This window comes from Netta rufina (genome assembly GCF_964035555.1).
Source record: "Netta rufina genome assembly, chromosome: 2".
Lineage (NCBI taxonomy): Eukaryota > Metazoa > Chordata > Aves > Anseriformes > Anatidae > Netta > Netta rufina.
Window position 1 is genome coordinate 29,140,204 of NC_140124.1, and position 18,513 is coordinate 29,158,716.

General features: G+C 38.1%; 1 protein-coding gene across 2 annotated transcripts; it reads left to right on the forward strand.

Annotated features, from left to right (window-relative positions):
- Nucleotides 1-7: 7 nt before the first annotated feature.
- On the forward strand, nucleotides 8-18,197 carry TMEM106B (transmembrane protein 106B). 2 transcript variants are annotated; one of them, XM_084282534.1, is made up of 8 exons: nucleotides 8-109; nucleotides 3,190-3,411; nucleotides 5,537-5,600; nucleotides 6,922-7,081; nucleotides 7,870-8,010; nucleotides 8,104-8,153; nucleotides 11,568-11,621; nucleotides 12,403-18,197. In XM_084282534.1, the coding sequence occupies exons 2-8, from the start codon at nucleotides 3,192-3,194 to the stop codon at nucleotides 12,539-12,541; spliced, it is 828 nt and encodes a 275-aa protein (XP_084138660.1). In that variant the 5' UTR covers nucleotides 8-109; nucleotides 3,190-3,191; the 3' UTR covers nucleotides 12,542-18,197. The 2 variants fall into 2 exon arrangements, with proteins under 2 accessions (XP_084138660.1, XP_084138661.1); XM_084282535.1 differs by lacking the exon at nucleotides 8-109 and adding an exon at nucleotides 2,944-3,047.
- The last annotated feature ends 316 nt before the right edge of the window (nucleotides 18,198-18,513 follow it).

An 18,513-nucleotide genomic window follows, 5' to 3' on the forward strand; every position in this document is an offset into this window, starting at 1 on the left:
CCGGCCCTTGCGAACAACCGCGGCGCCGCCCTCTGCGCCTGCGCTCGAGGCTCAGCGCCGGGGTCGCTGCTGCGTCGTGCCCGGAGCCTCCGGCCCGGCCCGGCCGCAGGTGGGGCTGGGGGGAGCCGCGGGGCGGCGGCGGCGGGGCCTGGGGGGGAGCCGGGCCGAGGGCAGCGGCGGGGCCCGGTGGGGTCGGGCCGGTGAAGGGGGGGGAGGGGCGTTCGGCGGTGGGGCCGAGCTGGCCCAGCTCGGGCTGGGAGCGCCGTGATCCTCGCCCGCTGGGGTGTTTGTGCAAACAGCCCGATGTGTGCGTGTCGGGGTCCCTGGGGGTGAATGTGGGGGCGTCGGCAGCGTCCTGAGTTGGTTCATTTGGGGAGCGCCAGCCTTCCGGGGCGGGCGGGGGGAGGTATGTTTATGGAGAGTAGGTTTGGGTCGCACATCGCGGGATCTTTCTGCCCCAGTAGGGCAGGTTTGGGGCTGCCAAGTCATGGCTGTGCCTGCCTCCTGCCGCTGTTTTGGGAAGCCTGCCGTGCTGCTGATCAGCCACAGCTGGCAGCAGGTTGTGGGGCCTAAAAGCCGGGTGTTATTTTCAAAAATGAAGTAGGTCTCTAATCTCAAGTTTATGTATGTGCAAAGAAGTAAGAACGGCACCCCAGCTGTTTATTTGGGAAAGTAGGGCAGTTTAGTTTAACTCCACGAATTTTTCCCCAAGTTCATAAACAAAAAGTGGTTTTCATAAATTTCACATGTGACTCAGGATGTGGTTGTTTTCTATTCTTAGCAGGTTATTTGGGTTTTGTTTTGTTGTGTTCTGTTGTACTGAAGTGCCAGAGCACTCTGAAGGGAGCAGCCTTAAACAAAACCGCCTTATCACAACATTTTCTTATGAGTTCTCTCTAACAAACAGAATTCAAGGAAACTAGAGATGAGTTCAGGGAAACTGGAGCACGTACATGTATATCAGTTACAAGTGAGAGGCTGGGGTGAAGCACAGATGTTAATTAAGAAAGTTGGGCTTGAGGTTGTGGTCATGAGATGGAGGCTCATGTACAAAGATGTTCTCAGAGCTACTGTTCAGCATGGAAGCACTGGGTGAAAGACCAAGGTGTTTTTAAGCATTGGTCAGGTGTAGTAGTGGCTCAGAATGCATGCTGGAGGAACATGTTTCACTGGGAGGTTGTTGTCTGTTTTCTCATTTGTAAACTGGGGCACGTGTCTTCTAAGTCTCTGATGGCAGAAAAACACTATTAAATTTTAATTATTGAAACTCAGGTACACTTGGCATTGGGGGATACATCTGCACATCTGCATTACTATTTTAATTCAAATCGAGGGTGTGAAATGAATTTGCGGTTATCCTCACTTGCTGCACTTTGGTTCACATCACAGTGTGATCAGAAAGTGTCTCAGCACTTCATTTTGGAAGAAGCTAAAGCTAGAAGATACATGTATGTCTCAGTATGAATGTGGGTGTTCAGTCTCAGCTAGAGGTGGTATGAAATAAAACCTGCAAAACCAAGCATAGTGTGGATGTTAGATCTTTAATAACTGTTTATTTCTAGACTTGCTTTTATTGCTCTGTATTTACTTTTAATGTTGACATAGCCTGAGTCTACCAGCAGTAGAGCAGGTAAATTGAATGTGGTTGTAATGCAGCAGGGCTAGGGACTGATCCCAAAGCTTTCAGACCTGTCAATGTGATGGCTGTTGCCTAAGCTGCACGACTTGAGTTTTGTAGTTTAAAGGCAAAGCTACAAGTAAAGCAAAAGGTAAGCTACAGGGACAGCAGTAAGCAAAACCATGTGTGGAATAAATTTCAACTGCTTTTTCAGGAAACTTTTCTTCAACAGCTTCAATTTTCAATTCAATAATTTCCATTATTGAATGACACCCAAACTGCAGTGTTTCAAAATTACTGTGGCAACATGAGTATAAGTAGTTTTCCTTCCCATAAGGGTCTTATTACTTAAATGAATAAAATAACACTGTGTGTTTGCTGAAACAGTAACTGGGACTTGTCAGCAATAGTTATGTTTTTCCTCCTACATTCACCATCAGCATATTTCAGATCTTCCTGTTTTGTCTGGAGTGGTTGGTTTAAAATATTCTGGCTTGCATTGATTCCTTAATCTTCCTCCTCGAGCTTCCTTTCTCAGTGGACCAGCGTGATCATTACTAGCAACCTCATTTAAAAATTCCATTTGCAGTAGGAAAACTGAATGAGTTTTGCATACTCATTTCAAATCCCCCTGTTCCCCAAGATGCTAGTGAATTGTGTGGTTAGGGCCTCTGTGGTGGGTAATTAGAGGGTGTTATGGGGTTAAGCTGAACAACTGATTGCCAAGGCTCAACAGATCTTTTTTTCTTTTTAACTTTGAATTGTTCCACACCTGTTGCAAACTAGGAAGGCTGCCACTTGTATCACTTCCTTGTGGTTTCTGGTTTTGAGTGTTTCATGGGTGTTTCGGTGGCTTTGCTGAAAAGCTATGCTCATGAGAAAAATATAAAATTTGCAGAGGTAACAAAAACTGTTTTGTGACTGACATTTTTGACAAGTTTTTATAAACGCTACATGTTGCCTGCATTTACATTTAAGTAGCTCTCATTTTTCCCCTAGATTTTACTGTGAATCAATCCTCTTTTGGGTTAAAGAGAATCATCAGTTTAAACACTTCAAGTTCTGTATTTCTGGCTTAGAAATTAATAGCTGATCCTGTGTTCTCAGAACAAGTTCAGTCCAAAAAACTTAGTAGAATTGGGCCCGTAGTGTTTGCAGAATCCACTGAACATCATGAACTTGGTTTTTAGACCACGTTAAGTCCTGAATATTTTATACAGAGGTCAATGTATTCTGTGCCAGTTCATCCAGTGCTACTCGAGTGTTGCAACGTGTTGGCAGCAGCTGCGTTGTTCTGCCTTGGAAACCTCTCAGTCCTCCTTTAACCTGTGTGTGTCAAAGGACCTGAATGGATGTCTCGTGTAGTTCAGATTCTTAGTTGGAGACTGACTCCAGCTTGATTGGGCCTTTATGGTTTGCAAATCTTAAGGTATCTAACCACACAGAAGGCTATAGGAGCCTAGGCTGACTAGTGACCATAGACTTACAGCTACTTGATGTGGAGGAACAAATTGCAAGCCATATTTGAATTGTTCTCCGTGAAAAAAACTTTCTTCTGCCTTTTATTTTAGACATGGGAAAATCTCTTTCTCATCTACCGATGCATACGTGTAAGGAGGATGGCTACGATGGAGGTACAGTGTCGGATAATATGAGGAACGGGTTAGTTCACTCTGAGCTGCACAACGAGGACGGCAGGTGTGGGGACGTATCGCAGTTTCCGTACGTGGAATTCACAGGAAGGGACAGTGTCACTTGTCCTACCTGCCAGGGAACAGGAAGGATTCCACGAGGTAAGTTTTCTTTTTCTTTTTTTAAACCCCTAAATTTACCTCAGAAATATGTGCAGTGGTAACTGTTATAAGCCCTAGCGCATAATTCTCCTAGTAAAGATATTTTTAAATTGTTTTTACATTTTATCACTAAGCATTTTATTGTTATTGCGCTGAGTGAATGAAATGGATATTTAATTAACATTGACTGTTACCTGATAGCTCCTCTCTCTTTGCAATCAAGTGTGCCTTGCTTCTCAGTTTTAAAGTCACACGTAAGCCTAGTTCTTGCAGGTGGAAGTTGCAAACCTTTTACTTTCGAGACATTTTAATACATCCTTTTTAACTACCAGTTGTGAACTATTTGAAGCAATATGCAACTTCACAAAAATAGCTGCAAATGTAGGCAATGTTTAAGTATCACTAGACATGGGGAGTAAAGAGAGTGCAGGTCTGTGTAAACAAAAGTTGTTCTAATATTTTGACTTTAAAAAAATCAGATTTTTTTTGTTTGTTTTAAAAAGAAAGGCTACTTACCACAAAACTCATTAGGAGCACTGCCCCCTTACCGCTCTCTTACATTCTAGTTGTATTGGCATTAGGGAGGCAGGCCAATGGAAGTAAGAGCTTCATAACTCTTAGAGTTTTAAAATAACAAGCACCGCTTCTGAAAACAGGTGGGTGAGTGTGCATAGGGAGGTGCAGTTAACAATACTCAGTTCTCCTTATTAGATCATGCTCTGGACATCGATTGTGGTTGGACGAGAATCACTTGTTTACGTAAAGCCATATACTGAATACCAAATTCCAGAAATGTATATTTGTTTGTTTGAAAAATACAATTCTGAAACATCACATGCTTCTGCAGAATGACAGTATGTTTGGGATTTCTTTTGTCTTCCTGTTGCTAAAAAAGAATACTTGGGAAGTATTACACATATATTAAAGTATACACATGGATTTTAAACAAATTGCTGAGATGTCAGGGTTTTCAGCACTTGAGCAAATGGTTTGACAGATAAACCCTGTACATGCCAAACGTCATCCAGAGCTGTAACTTACATTAAGCCACTTTTTCAGGTTACTTGGAAAAGCAATATCTGTAGGGGGGTGGCATGCAAGGTACTGAATTTTTTTCTGAGGGTATGGGGAAAATTGAAAACTTGGTGTGTACCAGTGAGAAAGTGTGTGTACCATTTTTTAATTATTCCTCCGTACATAAAAAATAATAAAAACAATGTTTGGGGTTTTTGAGGGGAGAGGGGGAAATTAAGGGTTGACTGGGTGGCTGCATGAATAGTAGGGAAGACCACAACATGTGCTATGATGTCTAAACTGTATAATAATCATAGGGAATTGCCTTTTGGTACTTGGACCACTTTAGGTTTTCAGTATAATGAAGTTGAGATGAAAATCTGTTTTAAATTGGTACGGCTTTTTCTGAGGTTGATGTTACATACTAGTATGTGCTCAGCATGCTTTGCCCATTTTAACAATTCAGCTCGGATCTGCTTCAGCATGGTCAATTAGTTAAGTGATAGCGCTGACCAAATTTGGCATTTGACTTAAAATGGAAACCAGACTTGCTCTCGAGGCTTCTCTGTTGTCGTGTGGGTCAATCTCAATTCCACCTGCTTGTATAGCAAATCGAAAAAGATACAAAGACAGGTGTAGTCCATGTATTTTCAGTAGCTTCTCGGTATTTACGCTCTTTGTTTCTGCTGTTAAGATATCCACCTCCTAAAAACGCTGGCTGGTGGGGTGTCTTGTTGCTTGGAGAAGTTCCAGTGGGCATTTCTTTGGCTTCCAGATGGCTGCAATTCAGTCCCGTGAGAAACAGTTGTATGTACCAGTGATTTCCAGACTGCAGCCTGGGCACAACTTGTGTTGCAAAAGCCACCCAAATCCATATGTGCATATGTTTTTAAACAAACCTGACTCCCTGACTTCCTGATGAGGAGATACACAATGCCTTCTGGATCAGTTCTGACTGCCTGAGCTTCTTTCTGAATGTAGAATATTACTGAATTTTGAATGTTCATCTATATTATTTGATGCTGTAAAGTTCTGAAGGTCACTATTTGAAGTAACTTCAAAAGTAATTATTCTTTGTGTTTAAGTTCTGAAAGGTTGTTTTTATTTCTAGGGCAGGAAAACCAGCTGGTAGCATTAATTCCATACAGTGATCAGAGACTGAGGCCAAGAAGAACGTAAGTTGATAGTTGTGATATGCGAATCCACAGCTATTTCTTCTCTTGTAGTTAAAATTGCTCAATTTAAACGAGATAGCATTAAGGGGATTCAAGCAAAATCACTGGAATGTTTTCTTGCATTCAGTATTAAAGGAACCCTGCTTATGAGTAATATGAACCTTTACCTCTAACTCTTGGAGAGTTGTTTATTAAGGTGTGCCCGCTCCCATCATGCTGTGTCTTATAAAGTTAGTAATACTGCATGGTCACTTCGTGCAGGTAATTATCTGAATACCTACAGTAATTATGCAACCACTTATCAAGCTTTATAGCATCTTAATTGATCTAAGAAGATACACCTTCACTATTAAAATTTAAATTAGAGTAAAGGGATTAATTTCTTTGGGCTACTGCTACAAAATAAATCACCTAGAAATTCATTTGAAAAGCTCTGAGCTGCTAGCAGAATGAATAAACTTATCACTGTGATATAGCATATTTTTAAAATATGTATATTTTTCTAGGATCTACTTAAAGGTTTAATTAGTGTTAAGTAATTGTTCTTACATTTTGTAAATGTTTTGATGCTTCTATGATAAACAGAAATGAGTGACAGGAAAAAATACAACCTCACATAATGCTATCTCAGATATCTTGGATCATAGATTTGATGTAATAGTAGTCCAGATTTGAGAAATACTCCCCTAACGTTCTGATTTTGAGAAAACCGCAACTGCCATAGAACCTTTTATTTGTATAGCTTTGTTATTTAAACTCCCTTTCTTCTTTTAGGTTAGGTTAATTGCATGTTTGCAGTTCCTTAGCAGGGATCTAAACAAATTCCTAACACTTTCCCAGAAAGTCTTTTATGACAAAAAATGTAAGGCTTTATTCTTGTTTTTGGGTATGTTATACAAGCACAATATACTGAAGAATCCTGCACAATGTCAAAAGTTCTACTACAAGTTAATTTTAAAGACATAAAGTGCTTATGTCTTAAAGCACATGAATATTTTCCTCTTCCGTTTACTTCTTTAAATTGTGAATGTTGGGAAAACCGTGTGTTTTGGAACTTGTTTCCTGATATATACATACATACATACATACATATATATGTGTGTGTGTGTGTGTGTATATATATGTATACAAGAGTGTCATCTCTATTTGTGACATAGACATGAAGTGCAGCACAGTCCTTCCCACAACTAATGGAAGCTGGAAATAGGCTGAGATGGTTGTATTAAGCAGTCATTCTTCTTATCACTTAAGCAAGAAGAGTGGTGCGTTATTTTATTTTAATACACTTCGACTCTGAAATGTCTTTTTTTTTTATCTCCAGAAAACTCTACGTGACTGCTTCTGTTATTGTATGTCTACTTCTTTCTGGGCTGGCTGTATTCTTCTTGTTTCCTCGCTCAATTGATGTTGAATACATTGGTGTGAAGTCAGTGTACGTCACTTATGAAGAGGGTAGACGCATAATATATTTAAATATTACGGTAAGACTGTCTGTCTCTTTGGGTGTTTGTAATATATGGAACAGGAGATGCTACTGCAGCGGTTTATTATATGTAGGCTAACTGGTAAGCTTAGTGTCTTAAGAACTACCAGCAGTTCAAAAAATGTAGCTGGACTTGCTGTGGCTGGTTTCTGTAGCTGTAGTTGTAGGCTACCATTGGATCTTCTATTTTCATGGAAAAGGTGGCTTTGGAATTCTTTGCATTGTTTGGGGAATATGAATGAAAAGTAGAGCGTGTTGTGTGTGCAGAAATGTTATTGAATACCTGGTATTTTGCATCTCTCAAAACTGATTTTGAAGAAAAATTATTTCCTACTTAGCATAAAACTTCAAGGAGTTCTTTCCACATGCCTCTTGATTATTTTTTGGTAATGCAGTGAATACAGGATTGCCAAAAGACTTGTGGAATTCCTCATGAGTGTCTTTAAATTAAATAAAGTAGCCATGAGAGGAAAGAGTCCTGGAATAGTTAAATTTCATGGAACAAATAACTGAGGATAGGAAGAAATGGTCAGTATTTCTAGTGGAGAGTGGTCACAAGTGGAGTTGTGCAGAATTTGGTGCTGCTCAATATATTCAAACGTCTCTGAAAAAGGGGTTGAGTGGTCGTTCCCCTCCATCTCACCCCAAGAAAATCCTCAAAGGTGGGAAAGTATACTTGCATAATTTCAGGTATTTTTGACTCATACACAAATTAAAAAATGTATGTTCATTTAGATACACAGAATGGTTAATTCTTAAAGGCTTTTTTTTTTTTCTTTCCTCTAGAACACACTAAATATAACAAACAACAACTATTACTCTGTTGAAGTAGCAAACATTACAGCCCAAGTTCAGTTTTCAAAAACAGTTATTGGCAAAGCACGGCTAAACAACATCACCAACATTGGTCCTCTGGATATGAAGCAGGTAAATGGGACAGGCTTTTGAAGTTGAATGTATGTTAATCTTTATATTTAAATCTGCTCAGTTGTTTTTTTGTTGCCTTTTTTTTTTTTTTAGATTGACTATATGGTGCCCACAGTCATACAGGATGAAATGAGCTACATGTTGTAAGTGTACCAGCCTATAAATATTTGCCTGTGTCTTGGTAAAAATTATCATGGAGCTTTTGAAAAAAAACAGCTGGAATATATTTACAGAGATAGTGTGGCATTCTTTGTATGAGTTTAACAGTACTGCAAAATAACTTAAACCATATTCTTTTCAGTGGTTTCATACAGTGGCTTACTGTACCTGGCTCTCAGCACTTTGCGTGGGGTCTGTATTCCCAACAGTTTAGGCTTCGGTAATAGCTAGGACCAGCTACTTTAGGGTGTGGAAGTGCATACAGTGTTTTTTTGATACATTCCCTAATAAGTTTCCAGTAAATTTCTGTGGAGATAAAGGAAGTTAGCCTCTAATTTGGATAGAATTAAATACTAGCTTACATTTCTGCTCTTCAGAACACATGTATACAGTCATAACCAGTGTTTACAGCGTATACTTAAAGTGTAAGCTGTTTTGTTCATAGCTTCAGAAAGTTTATTTGACCAAGGGCTCAGTATATTTTGGTAACAAAACCAAGCATTAATTCTTTTATGCTGAAATTAACTCTTTCTGTTCACTCTGAACTCTTGAGACTTAGGTCTATGTGCAGTTCAAGTGGATGCCTTGAACAGCCCCTTTGGTGCAAGAGAGAGCCTTACAGCTTCAAAAGAGTTTGAAAAAATTGAAACAGGTGTGAAATAGCAAATTGGCCGCTAACTTTAAATAAATCGTACTTTTGTCACCACTTAAAGGCATGTAAGTTAGGTTTGCATAAACAATGAATCCCATGAATCTACTCACCCTCTGGATACCTGAAGAATAAATGTGGCTTTCATAGAACGTGCACTGATGCTTATGTAGTTGTGGTTTTTGACTCTTGGTACAACAATGCATTGAAACTTATTCCATGGTCTGTATTATTGCCTCAGCTTCAGTAATGCTGTGAGAGTCTGTTGCCAGCAATTGTTGAAACTTAATTTCAAGCTAGCCCTTAGATAAACCTGGGTGACTTCAGATGCGCGAAGAGATGTGGATAGGCAACAACTGTTCTGTGTGTGATCTGAACTAAATGGATTTCAGGCCATTCTGCAGCTTGACAGCTGCAACCTCAGCAATAGTGTGGAACAATGCTATGCTTGCTGCTTCAGCATAGAGGTGAATCAGGCTGTCTTGGAGTGGAAGCAGAGAAGCTACTGTGTGTTTGTGCCTGTAATCCGTAATGTGGACTTTGCCTCCTTCAGGACAGCAGGTGTCTGTGAACGTTGCTGGAAAAGCAGACTAATACATAACCTGCACACATAAGAAAATGCTGCTTGCTTCAGTGAAGTGCTGCTGAACATACTGTAACTGGTAATAAAGACCTGTAAAAGTAGGGAGGTTTGAGTCAGCTAAGGATCTAGGTACTTGTACAGGCTGATACAGTAAGGTCCTAGTACTTGTCAGTAGCAGTCATTAGCTAAGTTGTGATGTGTTTACAATGCATTAAGAGCCACACACGCAGTGCTTTTAGTCCAGGTCTGGGAGGTTATTGTGAATGGGCTTCAGCTCTTTCTGTATACTGCAAGTCTCAAAAGCCTGGATTCCCTGTTCAGAACAAGCCAGGGCACAGCCAGTGAGCCACCTTAGTTTAAGTACCAAGCCAATGTAGTTTTAGCTGATCATAGCAGGGTTTTGTATTTGTTATTGTGTTTGTTTTTTTTTCCCCTGATTCTAATACTAAACTGTCTGGGAAAGTCCTCGGATAATTTTTGTACAACCTGCAATACTCTCTTTATTACAGTGAATTACAATATTGTAGGCATTTTGATGTTTCCCCATCTAGTCAGTTTAGGTCTTGGGTTAGGAATAACTAAAGAGTTACTTTGATCCTAGAGAGTAGGTTTCCTGTAAAATCAGCTTAGGTCAAGTAACCTTTGAGATACTGAAGTGTTATCTGGATTCAGCGGACCTGTGTGATAAAATCGTCATCCTACAGGGTATTTCCACCCATTTATTTTTAGAGAGTTGGATTTTTGCAGCTTACCTTCAATGTACTTTCCTATCTACCGTTTTGTGCTGTGTAGTTCTGTGGTAATGGCGTGTGTGTTTTGTTTTTTGTTGTATTTTTTTAAAAAAGACTTTTTTTCCAGATAATCGGAACTTAAAAAGGAGTAGGTTGGTATTATATCTCTCTGCTTGCCTGTCAATAACATAGTGCTTGGATACAAGATGGCTTTAAATTACAGAATCATGGAATAGAATAACAGAATCATTAAGTTTGGAAAAGACCTCCAAGATCATCTGGTCCAGCCATTCCCCTTCCACCAGTGTCACCCACTAAACCATGTCGCTAAGCGCCAAATAACCATTATGTTACAGGTTGTCTGTATTTTGGATTGGAAAACTACAATAACTGAGAATATTTGGCAGTATGGTCCAGCTAAATCCTGTTTCAAGCCTAGCAGTAAAAAAAAAAAAAAAAAAAAAGTCAAAATATTTGTCATTACTAGAGATACCAATGTAAAACAACTTCTGATAAAAACTGTTCAGTTTGTATTTTCATATCATCTGTATCACCTGTGATTGTCCATTGTTTCATATTTCATTCTATATTTATTTGAGCTGGGGAAAAGAATGACAATCACAAGTAAATATTGTGAGTGGCTGTCATACAGTCTTGTTGCATTGACTGCATGCCTTTCATTCCTGAGCTGATAAATCTGTGATCAAGAGCAACTCATTGATCTGTGGTTGAGGGGAGGGAGGGGAAGTATACACTTATGTAGCATACTATGTAACAGGTATGTAGGTGTCTCTCAGAAAACATAAGTCTGTAATTTTGTCTCGCAAGAAAACAGTCATTGATTTTGCAGTCTCTGCAGACTGGTTAAAGGTCACTTTGCATAATAGAGAAGTGAATCAGTGCAAAAATACCAGGGCTTTCCTAAGTTCTTTATTTCTGGAGCAAGCATACTAAGACTTCTTGATAGAAATTGCTGATCTTACACAACAGGATGCTGAAGCTAGCATAACTTTGATCTTTTGTGGTGAATTTTCCTTTCTATAGTTAAATTTGACATCTCTAAGTGAAATCACAGCAAATTATGCCTATATGCCCTTATAGTTGAATTCTTCACCAGTGAAGGCATGTTGCGATGTATTTCTTGAGATTAACTTCTGAAAGATGGAACAAGTGGTGTTTCACAGAAGGTTTTTTTTAGGGAATTGTTACATGTAAGTAAGCACGTGTGAATGTGCTTTATGTGAAAGCAAGTCTTTAGTATTCACTCATAGGCAGTTGTTTTTCAACAAGTGTTTTGGTTGCCATTATTAGCAACTCTGCAGGCTGTAAATATACAGGTAGCGGAATTTCTGGATGAAGCAACAATTCTTGCTTTTTAGATAACTGTCTACAAAAGCTGATGCAAATCTAATAGCTCTCTTTCTTTCTTTTGCAGTGACTTCTGTACTTTAGCATCTATCAAAGTTCATAACATAGTAGTGATGATGCAGTAAGTATGGAAACTTCCTTTTAGTTGGAAACAACCTTAGAAGCCATGTAGTTCTCATTGAAATATTACTTAGAAGTATTTAATTGTGGTGTTTGTGTATCTTGGATAAAATGAAATCAACTTACTTTTTAGTGTAGTAGCCTTATATTTCTTGAAACTGAACATTTGAAGTTTTGACAAATTCTGGTAATTGGAACTTAATAGTTCCAACCACTATTACTGTATCTGCTCTGCAGTTGGGCTGTGTCCATGGAGCTACTAAGATATCAAATATTTTGAAATGAACTTATGTGTATCAGCTGCTATTCAAAAATTGCTAAGAACCTTAGGACCTTGAGGCAGTCACACGCTTTTGTGTGACTTTTGTGTGACTCTGCCAGAGTCCACTTTTTGTGTCAGATTGCATAAGTAGCAGCCTGGCTTTTTGGGGGTGGAGAGATGGTATGTAAACCAACCATTGTGTAGCTTCTGTAATCATTTCTGTTCCCCTTCCAAAACAAAGTATTAATGAGTAAACCTTCGCTTTATCATCTTTAGAAAAAAAAAAAAAAGTCTTTGCTCAGGAGACCAAATTTTTCCCATGGGAATGAATAATCTGTAGGTAGTATAAACTGGTATTTTTTTAGTATTATTTTATTTAAAACTTTGTTCTTATTGTTATGTATTTTGTCCTAAAACTAGCTCCTTAAAAACCCTAGTAACTTAAAAACACGGGTTTTTAGAAGAGGGAGCGTTAAAACCCCTTACAAAACAAATGTCTCTTCTGTTTTTTGTTTTCAAGAGTGACAGTGACAACCTCTTACTTCGGCCACTCTGAGCAAATATCCCAAGAGAGATACCAGTATGTGGACTGTGGAGGAAACACAACCTACCAGCTGGGCCAGTCAGAATATTTAAATGTACTTCAGCCTCCGCAGTAAAAGCACCTGTTAGTTAGTGTGGAATGACTGCTCTTGAAGCTTGCAGAGATCCTTTAAATAGGACTGGTTCTAAGTAAGGGTGAGAGTATGTGCATGTAACGCATAGCAAACCTGGTGGCCTGTTCACTTGAAATGCAAGGAGGAAAAAGGTGCAAAATGTATATAGATGCACTTGTTAAATGTTGTGTTTTCCCCTTCTGTTTACTTTCTGTTACTGTAAACACTTCTGTCAAGTTGTGTGGTTGGAGGGGGAGGGAAATTACAGATTCTTGAACTGAGTTGGGACCTTTCCTTACAGTGTGGTACATCAACTTGGAGTAATTGTGTGTATTTCTGTCTGTTTAGGTGAAATGTGTCACTAATGAGCATTTTAGAAAAATTGGTACTCATAAATTTTAAGTTTATACTTTAGTTCTTGATATTTGACTCTTGAAATTTACGGTATAACTACTTAAGTAACAAGATTGCTTTGAGGTATCTGGGTGTGAAACTAGTATTAGTGGCAATAGTTCTTTGTTTTGGGATTCTACTTTTCATTTGCTATACTTGATTAGAGGTGACATGCAGTCTGTGAAAGCCAGGAAAGCACTCATGGATGACGCTATACTTGAATGTGCAACTTCTAGAATCTGGCATCTTTTCTTTCATATTTCCCTCTGCTACCTCTGCGATGTTATAAGGAGAATGTATGTTGTTAGGTTTAAAGTAAGGTTAAAAAAAATGCCCCAGAATCACTACTGACAAAGGAAAAATTCAAAACTGTGGAAAATGAAGGGGTAAGACTTTGACAGTGTCATTCCAATTTGTTCTTTTGATTACATTTTGAGTACAGCTATACAAATAAAAATTGTGTAGTCAGGATCTAAGTGAGAAGCTGTTTGAATATGGGTTTGGGCAGGTTGATGTAAATTTACCACATTTTTATTGTTTTAATATACCATGTACTAAGCTACTTGTCAGTGTTCATACGTTGGGGTATGTGCATTTTGTGCACAGACTCAGTAAGCAATGCAGTAGTTACCTGAATCTCCTGAGCGCTCACAGTTCACATTGGTTATATAAGTGAGGATAAAGCAACTCTTTCTGTAAGAATAAATTATGATGTAGTCATGAGACTGACCTATAACAAAACTATTAAAAAATAATTTCCTTGAGTTAGTTTGCACAATGAGAATTTCCAGGGCTTTTACCAAACACAGTGATTCTAAATTTGAGGTCCAAAGTTGCTTGACTTTTGAAGGCTGACTATTTGAATGGTTAGGGGCAAAACTTTTAAAACTAACTAGATCAGAATTGTTTTATTTCAGTATTAAATAAGATGCAGCTGTAAGAAAATACTATCGAGACCATTGCATTGTAATAAATTCTAATTTTTTTTAAATAGGTGTTGCGGTTTTTATGCTGCCTATCTCCTGGAAATAAGCTAATTAAAATGAACTAGTAATAAACACTATGGAAAAAGGCTGCTGAGTAACTTCTTGTAACTAATGATGTTTTATGCTTCAGTAATTCAGTAAAGTTATGTGTCTATTGTCTTTCATTGGCATTCTTTAGGTGGACTTAATTAGGGGTAGAGGTGCTGGGAAACATATCAATTAAGACTGATTTAAAAGAAAATTAGTAACTGTACAGAAAATAAAAATCCTCTGAATGCTTTGAGCACTCATCCACAATGTCTTTTAAAAGTGTGTCTGTATTGGAACCTACACTGTCAGTTTCCTGTAACTTTTGATTGATGAAGATGTTGGCTTACAAGAACTTTGATACTGAAATAATTGATGACTTAGTTATGTTCTGATTTTTTTCTTGTATCTGGGCACTTTTAAACATTCTTTATTACAGCTCATGATCATAAGGCAAACTAATTCACAACTGGCTCTCCTAATCTTCCTAGAGCATAGATGAGGTTCTGTCTTGTGTCTGATAAAACGTGCAGAAGCTGGTCTGGTAGTATGAAAAGATAGAGCTGATAACTCAAGACCAGAATAGTGGGGAGCTGGCTAGGAGTAGGGAAGTAACATCTACTATGTTGTCTGTCATAGAAAGGTTTATTTATTTTTTTTTTTTTGGAACACAGGGAAAATTCTGTTTTAAACCATGTCAGATCTGAAGTCAACCAGTAAGTGATACGATTTCTTTTTCCTCTATTCCCAAGTATTTAAGCCTCAAGATTGTTGTTTTGTTTTTGTTTTCATTTTTAAGTAGAAAGATCGAGAGAAGAGCTCTAGGCAGATATTTTTTTGTACTAGTTTAAACCAGTTCAAAGGATGATAGATAATCTGGAATAACTGGAATGGCACAGTGATATAGTTATTTGGTCACACCAGTGAACGCTGCTTGAACAAGCGCGTGCTTAGGGATTTTACACTTGTATGTGGTGTTGTGAGACTCCAACTGACATTTGAAAGACTGGCATACATACCGAGCAAAATGCATACTTAAGTCTGTGGATCTTCCATTGCATAACATGCTTGGTGTCAGCTACTTTAAAATAAAGAATGATCAGTGGAATTATACTTTCTGTGTATGTGGGGGAAAAATAAAGCTCTTGTTTTTTCTTACATCTCTTAATCACCTGGGTTATCTAATGGATGTAAACTTTAACACCATTAATTTGTGGTGGGCTTACTGAATAACTAACAGTTCTTACCTAAAAACAGAGGCAATGTAGTAAAAATCCTACTGATGAATCCTCAAAGTTAGTTACAGGAGAATCAAAAGCTTACAATTCTGTGTGTGTTAGTTCGTGCTTGCAAAACATGTCAACATGTTATTAACCAAACAAAGCAACAGTTTGAACTTGACTACTAATTTTAATATAACATCTCTTCAGATAAGCTAATGTGGCATCTGAGTATTCAAATTAGACTTGATTTCTGTGGCTAAGCTTTGAAATACTATGCAAAAAGAGCAAGGGAAGGCAATTTGAAATTGCATAACTTTGTAAACAAACAATAAGAAGAGTGCATGCAAATGAGAGACCTATAATAATTTTGTATTTATTTATCTCAATTGTGTTTTGTTTGCTTGTTTTATTAAACAAAGGCAAGCCTTTTGGTTCACTGTAGGCCAATGAGTACAAAGTATAAATTCTTTCAAGAAGGTCAGCTTGAAGAGCCATTGTCTTTTCTGGTTTGTTTTCCCTGTGTGTAAGATGTTTTCTGATGGATTTTTTTTTCCCTGAAGTGATGAATATTTCATTTGTAAATTCCTCTTTATCTTAAAATACTATCAAATACATACATAGTAGCATTGCATTATTATATTTCAAGGAATTTATTTCCAGTATAATTCCTTTCACTTGAACTCTTCATAGCAATTCCTGTAGCAAATGCTGTTGCACTTCAAAACGGGAGCTCTTAGTTATCTGTTGAAACAGTGGTACAGGTGTTGTACTGCCATGGCACAATCAAAAAACAAAATGTATTCTGTATACAATAACTGTAAAATGTCAAAGTTGTAACAAGGTAAATTAATATGAAACACTTAAATGAGTAAAAAATGTTAGCTATTTGGCCACTCTGCCCTGGAGAACGAAGTTATTTAACATTTTAAATATGATGCTTTAAAAATGAATGTATGAAGCCACCAAATGAACTCAAAGATCCAACCATCGAATACCATTTGGAGAGATTAGAAGGGAAACCTTTCTCCTAAGAGGCATAATACCTTGTGCTTATTCTTGAATTCCTGATGTGGGAAAGAACCTGTAGAATCTCATTTATAATTTGTTTACTTATCTTGGTATTTAGGGGCCAATTGTTTGCTTCTTAATCTTCTGTGAAGGCAAGCATAAGAATCTTTTCCTGTGTGGTATGGCTTTGAAGTTCTTAATGCACTTTTGGTTCTTGCATGACCTTGATATTAACATTGTGGTATATTTTGCAGCCTTATGCTGACAGACTTAAGTACATGCTTTATTTGACTTTGTTTCAAATCGTCCCTGAAGTTCTGCAAATGAGTTGATTTCTTCATAGTAGTACATTGCAAACAATACTATGGGCTTTTTAGTGTGTGGTTTGTAAAGCTAACCATGTAAGCACTTGTAGTGCTTGGGTTGAACTTTTAGGGTCTTTAGCCATCTGACTGAAATGTTGTACCCTTGTAATGGGAAGGATGGTGCTTGAAGCATTATGAGAAGGATTTCCAAATTCAGAAAATATTAGTGTTATTTCTTATTCACCATTTAAGGCTTCATTTTTTTTTTTTTTTTTGGGGGGGGGGAGGGGAGGTGGAACGTGGGGCTTAGTTGTGGTTTTGCTTTTTTCCCCTCCTCTTTCTCCCCAGTATGTAGTGGGATATCTATCTGTTACCAGGCAGTATCTTATAAAATGGATGAGTTGTTTTGGAGTCAGGCACCTATGTGAATCTAATGTCAGTGGGACTGGACATCTAGTTAAGAGATGACCAAACCTAGCAGTAATACCTCTGAGAATTCAGTTTTTCCATCTCCTCTAATAAAATGCCAAAACCTAGCAGTGCTTCCAGGCTTATTACATCTGAAAGCGAAGAATAAATAATATGAGTGCAGCCAATGCACTTCAATAATGGACTACTGCCACCAGCAGAATGTTTGCTAGTGTTAGCCCTGATCATTTATTTTGGTCTGTTATTTTGGTGACTTTGTATAGGAGGAGGGGAAAAAAAAAAAAAAAAAGGAAATAAAAACCCAAGCCAAAACCGAACTAAAACCATGTTGGAAACAATCACTTGGATATGTCAAAAACATGTTTTGTCTACTTGAGAAGCCACCTTCCTTTTTGACCTTTAGGTGGGGTTTCTGGTAATGAAAGGGTAGATTGCAGTGCTGCCCCTATAGCTTTTGGCATGGATACCTGATTTTCTGCCTGTGGGTTGACCTGTTGGGCAGGGACTGTTCTCCAGAAGGAATTAGTCAAGTTAAAGCCCTGCAGCATAGCGTGAGACTGTTGTAAGGGTCTTGCAACATGGGTGAGTGTTGTGTTTGGATACAGAAACTGCTTTTCCTTTGTGTCAGTAGGGATGTTTAATGCCAGACATGCAAGCAGATTGGGGTGCCTAAATATTTTGGGTCTGACCATGAGTGACTTAGTCCTTTTTTGTTTTAAGGAAGCAAACGTAACCACTGTTAACATCCACTGTACAGAGTATGCATATAATAGCTTGAGATATGTATAGAAATACTAATGAGTGATAACTATTTTTGTAACTTAAGAATTGTAAACTGTTGTTCTTGTAACTGTGTAGCAAATGATCTATCAACTTCAGCATGATAAATAAACACTAAGTGACTTGGACACAAGCTATCTTAATGCAAGTTAACTGGAACAATGGATCTGTTCTCTAGAGGTTCAAAATCTGTATTTAACTGCATTATGGATATTTGGATATGATGGGATTGTTTGAGTTGAAGAATGCTATTAAATTTTCTATTAAAAAAAAAAAAAGCTTGGGTCACATATCTTTTTTTAAACTCACTTGATAATATTTTTCTCTTTTACATCTACGTCTCCCTATAACTTTTCCCACAAGTGTTCATGAACTTTCAATGGTATCATTTCAATTTTTATAACTATTGGCATTCTGTGGTGTAAGAACTCTGCAAAGAACTCTTTTTTGATATTATGTTTTATTGTGTTGTCTGTAATAAACTGGAGTATCTTAAAGCAAATCACCATTAATATGAATGAATTACTGTTGTCTGACTTTGGGCTGCTAAAGCATCTGGCTCAAAATGCTAGGCTGCTGTGGTGCTGGTTGACTCCAGCAGGCAGATAAGCCCTTCAGCCTGGTTGCTTGTTGACTTCCACTGCACCACACAGAGGTGAAGGAGAGAATCAGAAAGGCAAAACCAAGCTCATGGGATGAGATAAAGACAGTTTAATAGGTGATGCAAATCTCTGTGTGGAAGCAAACCAAGGTAAGGAATTTATTTCCTGTCAGTAGGCAGATGCTAACATAGGGAAGACATGCACTGTAACCTCAGTTGTCCC

Excerpts from the sequence above, each read along its gene's own strand:
- TMEM106B (XM_084282534.1), top strand. The coding sequence starts at position 3,192 with ATGGGAAAATCTCTTTCTCATCTACCGATGCATACGTGTAAGGAGGAT. Across the intron at positions 7,082-7,869 it reads TAATATATTTAAATATTACG|AACACACTAAATATAACAAA; the intron begins GTAAGACTGTCT and ends TCTTTCCTCTAG. Across the intron at positions 8,154-11,567 it reads GATGAAATGAGCTACATGTT|TGACTTCTGTACTTTAGCAT; the intron begins GTAAGTGTACCA and ends TTTCTTTTGCAG.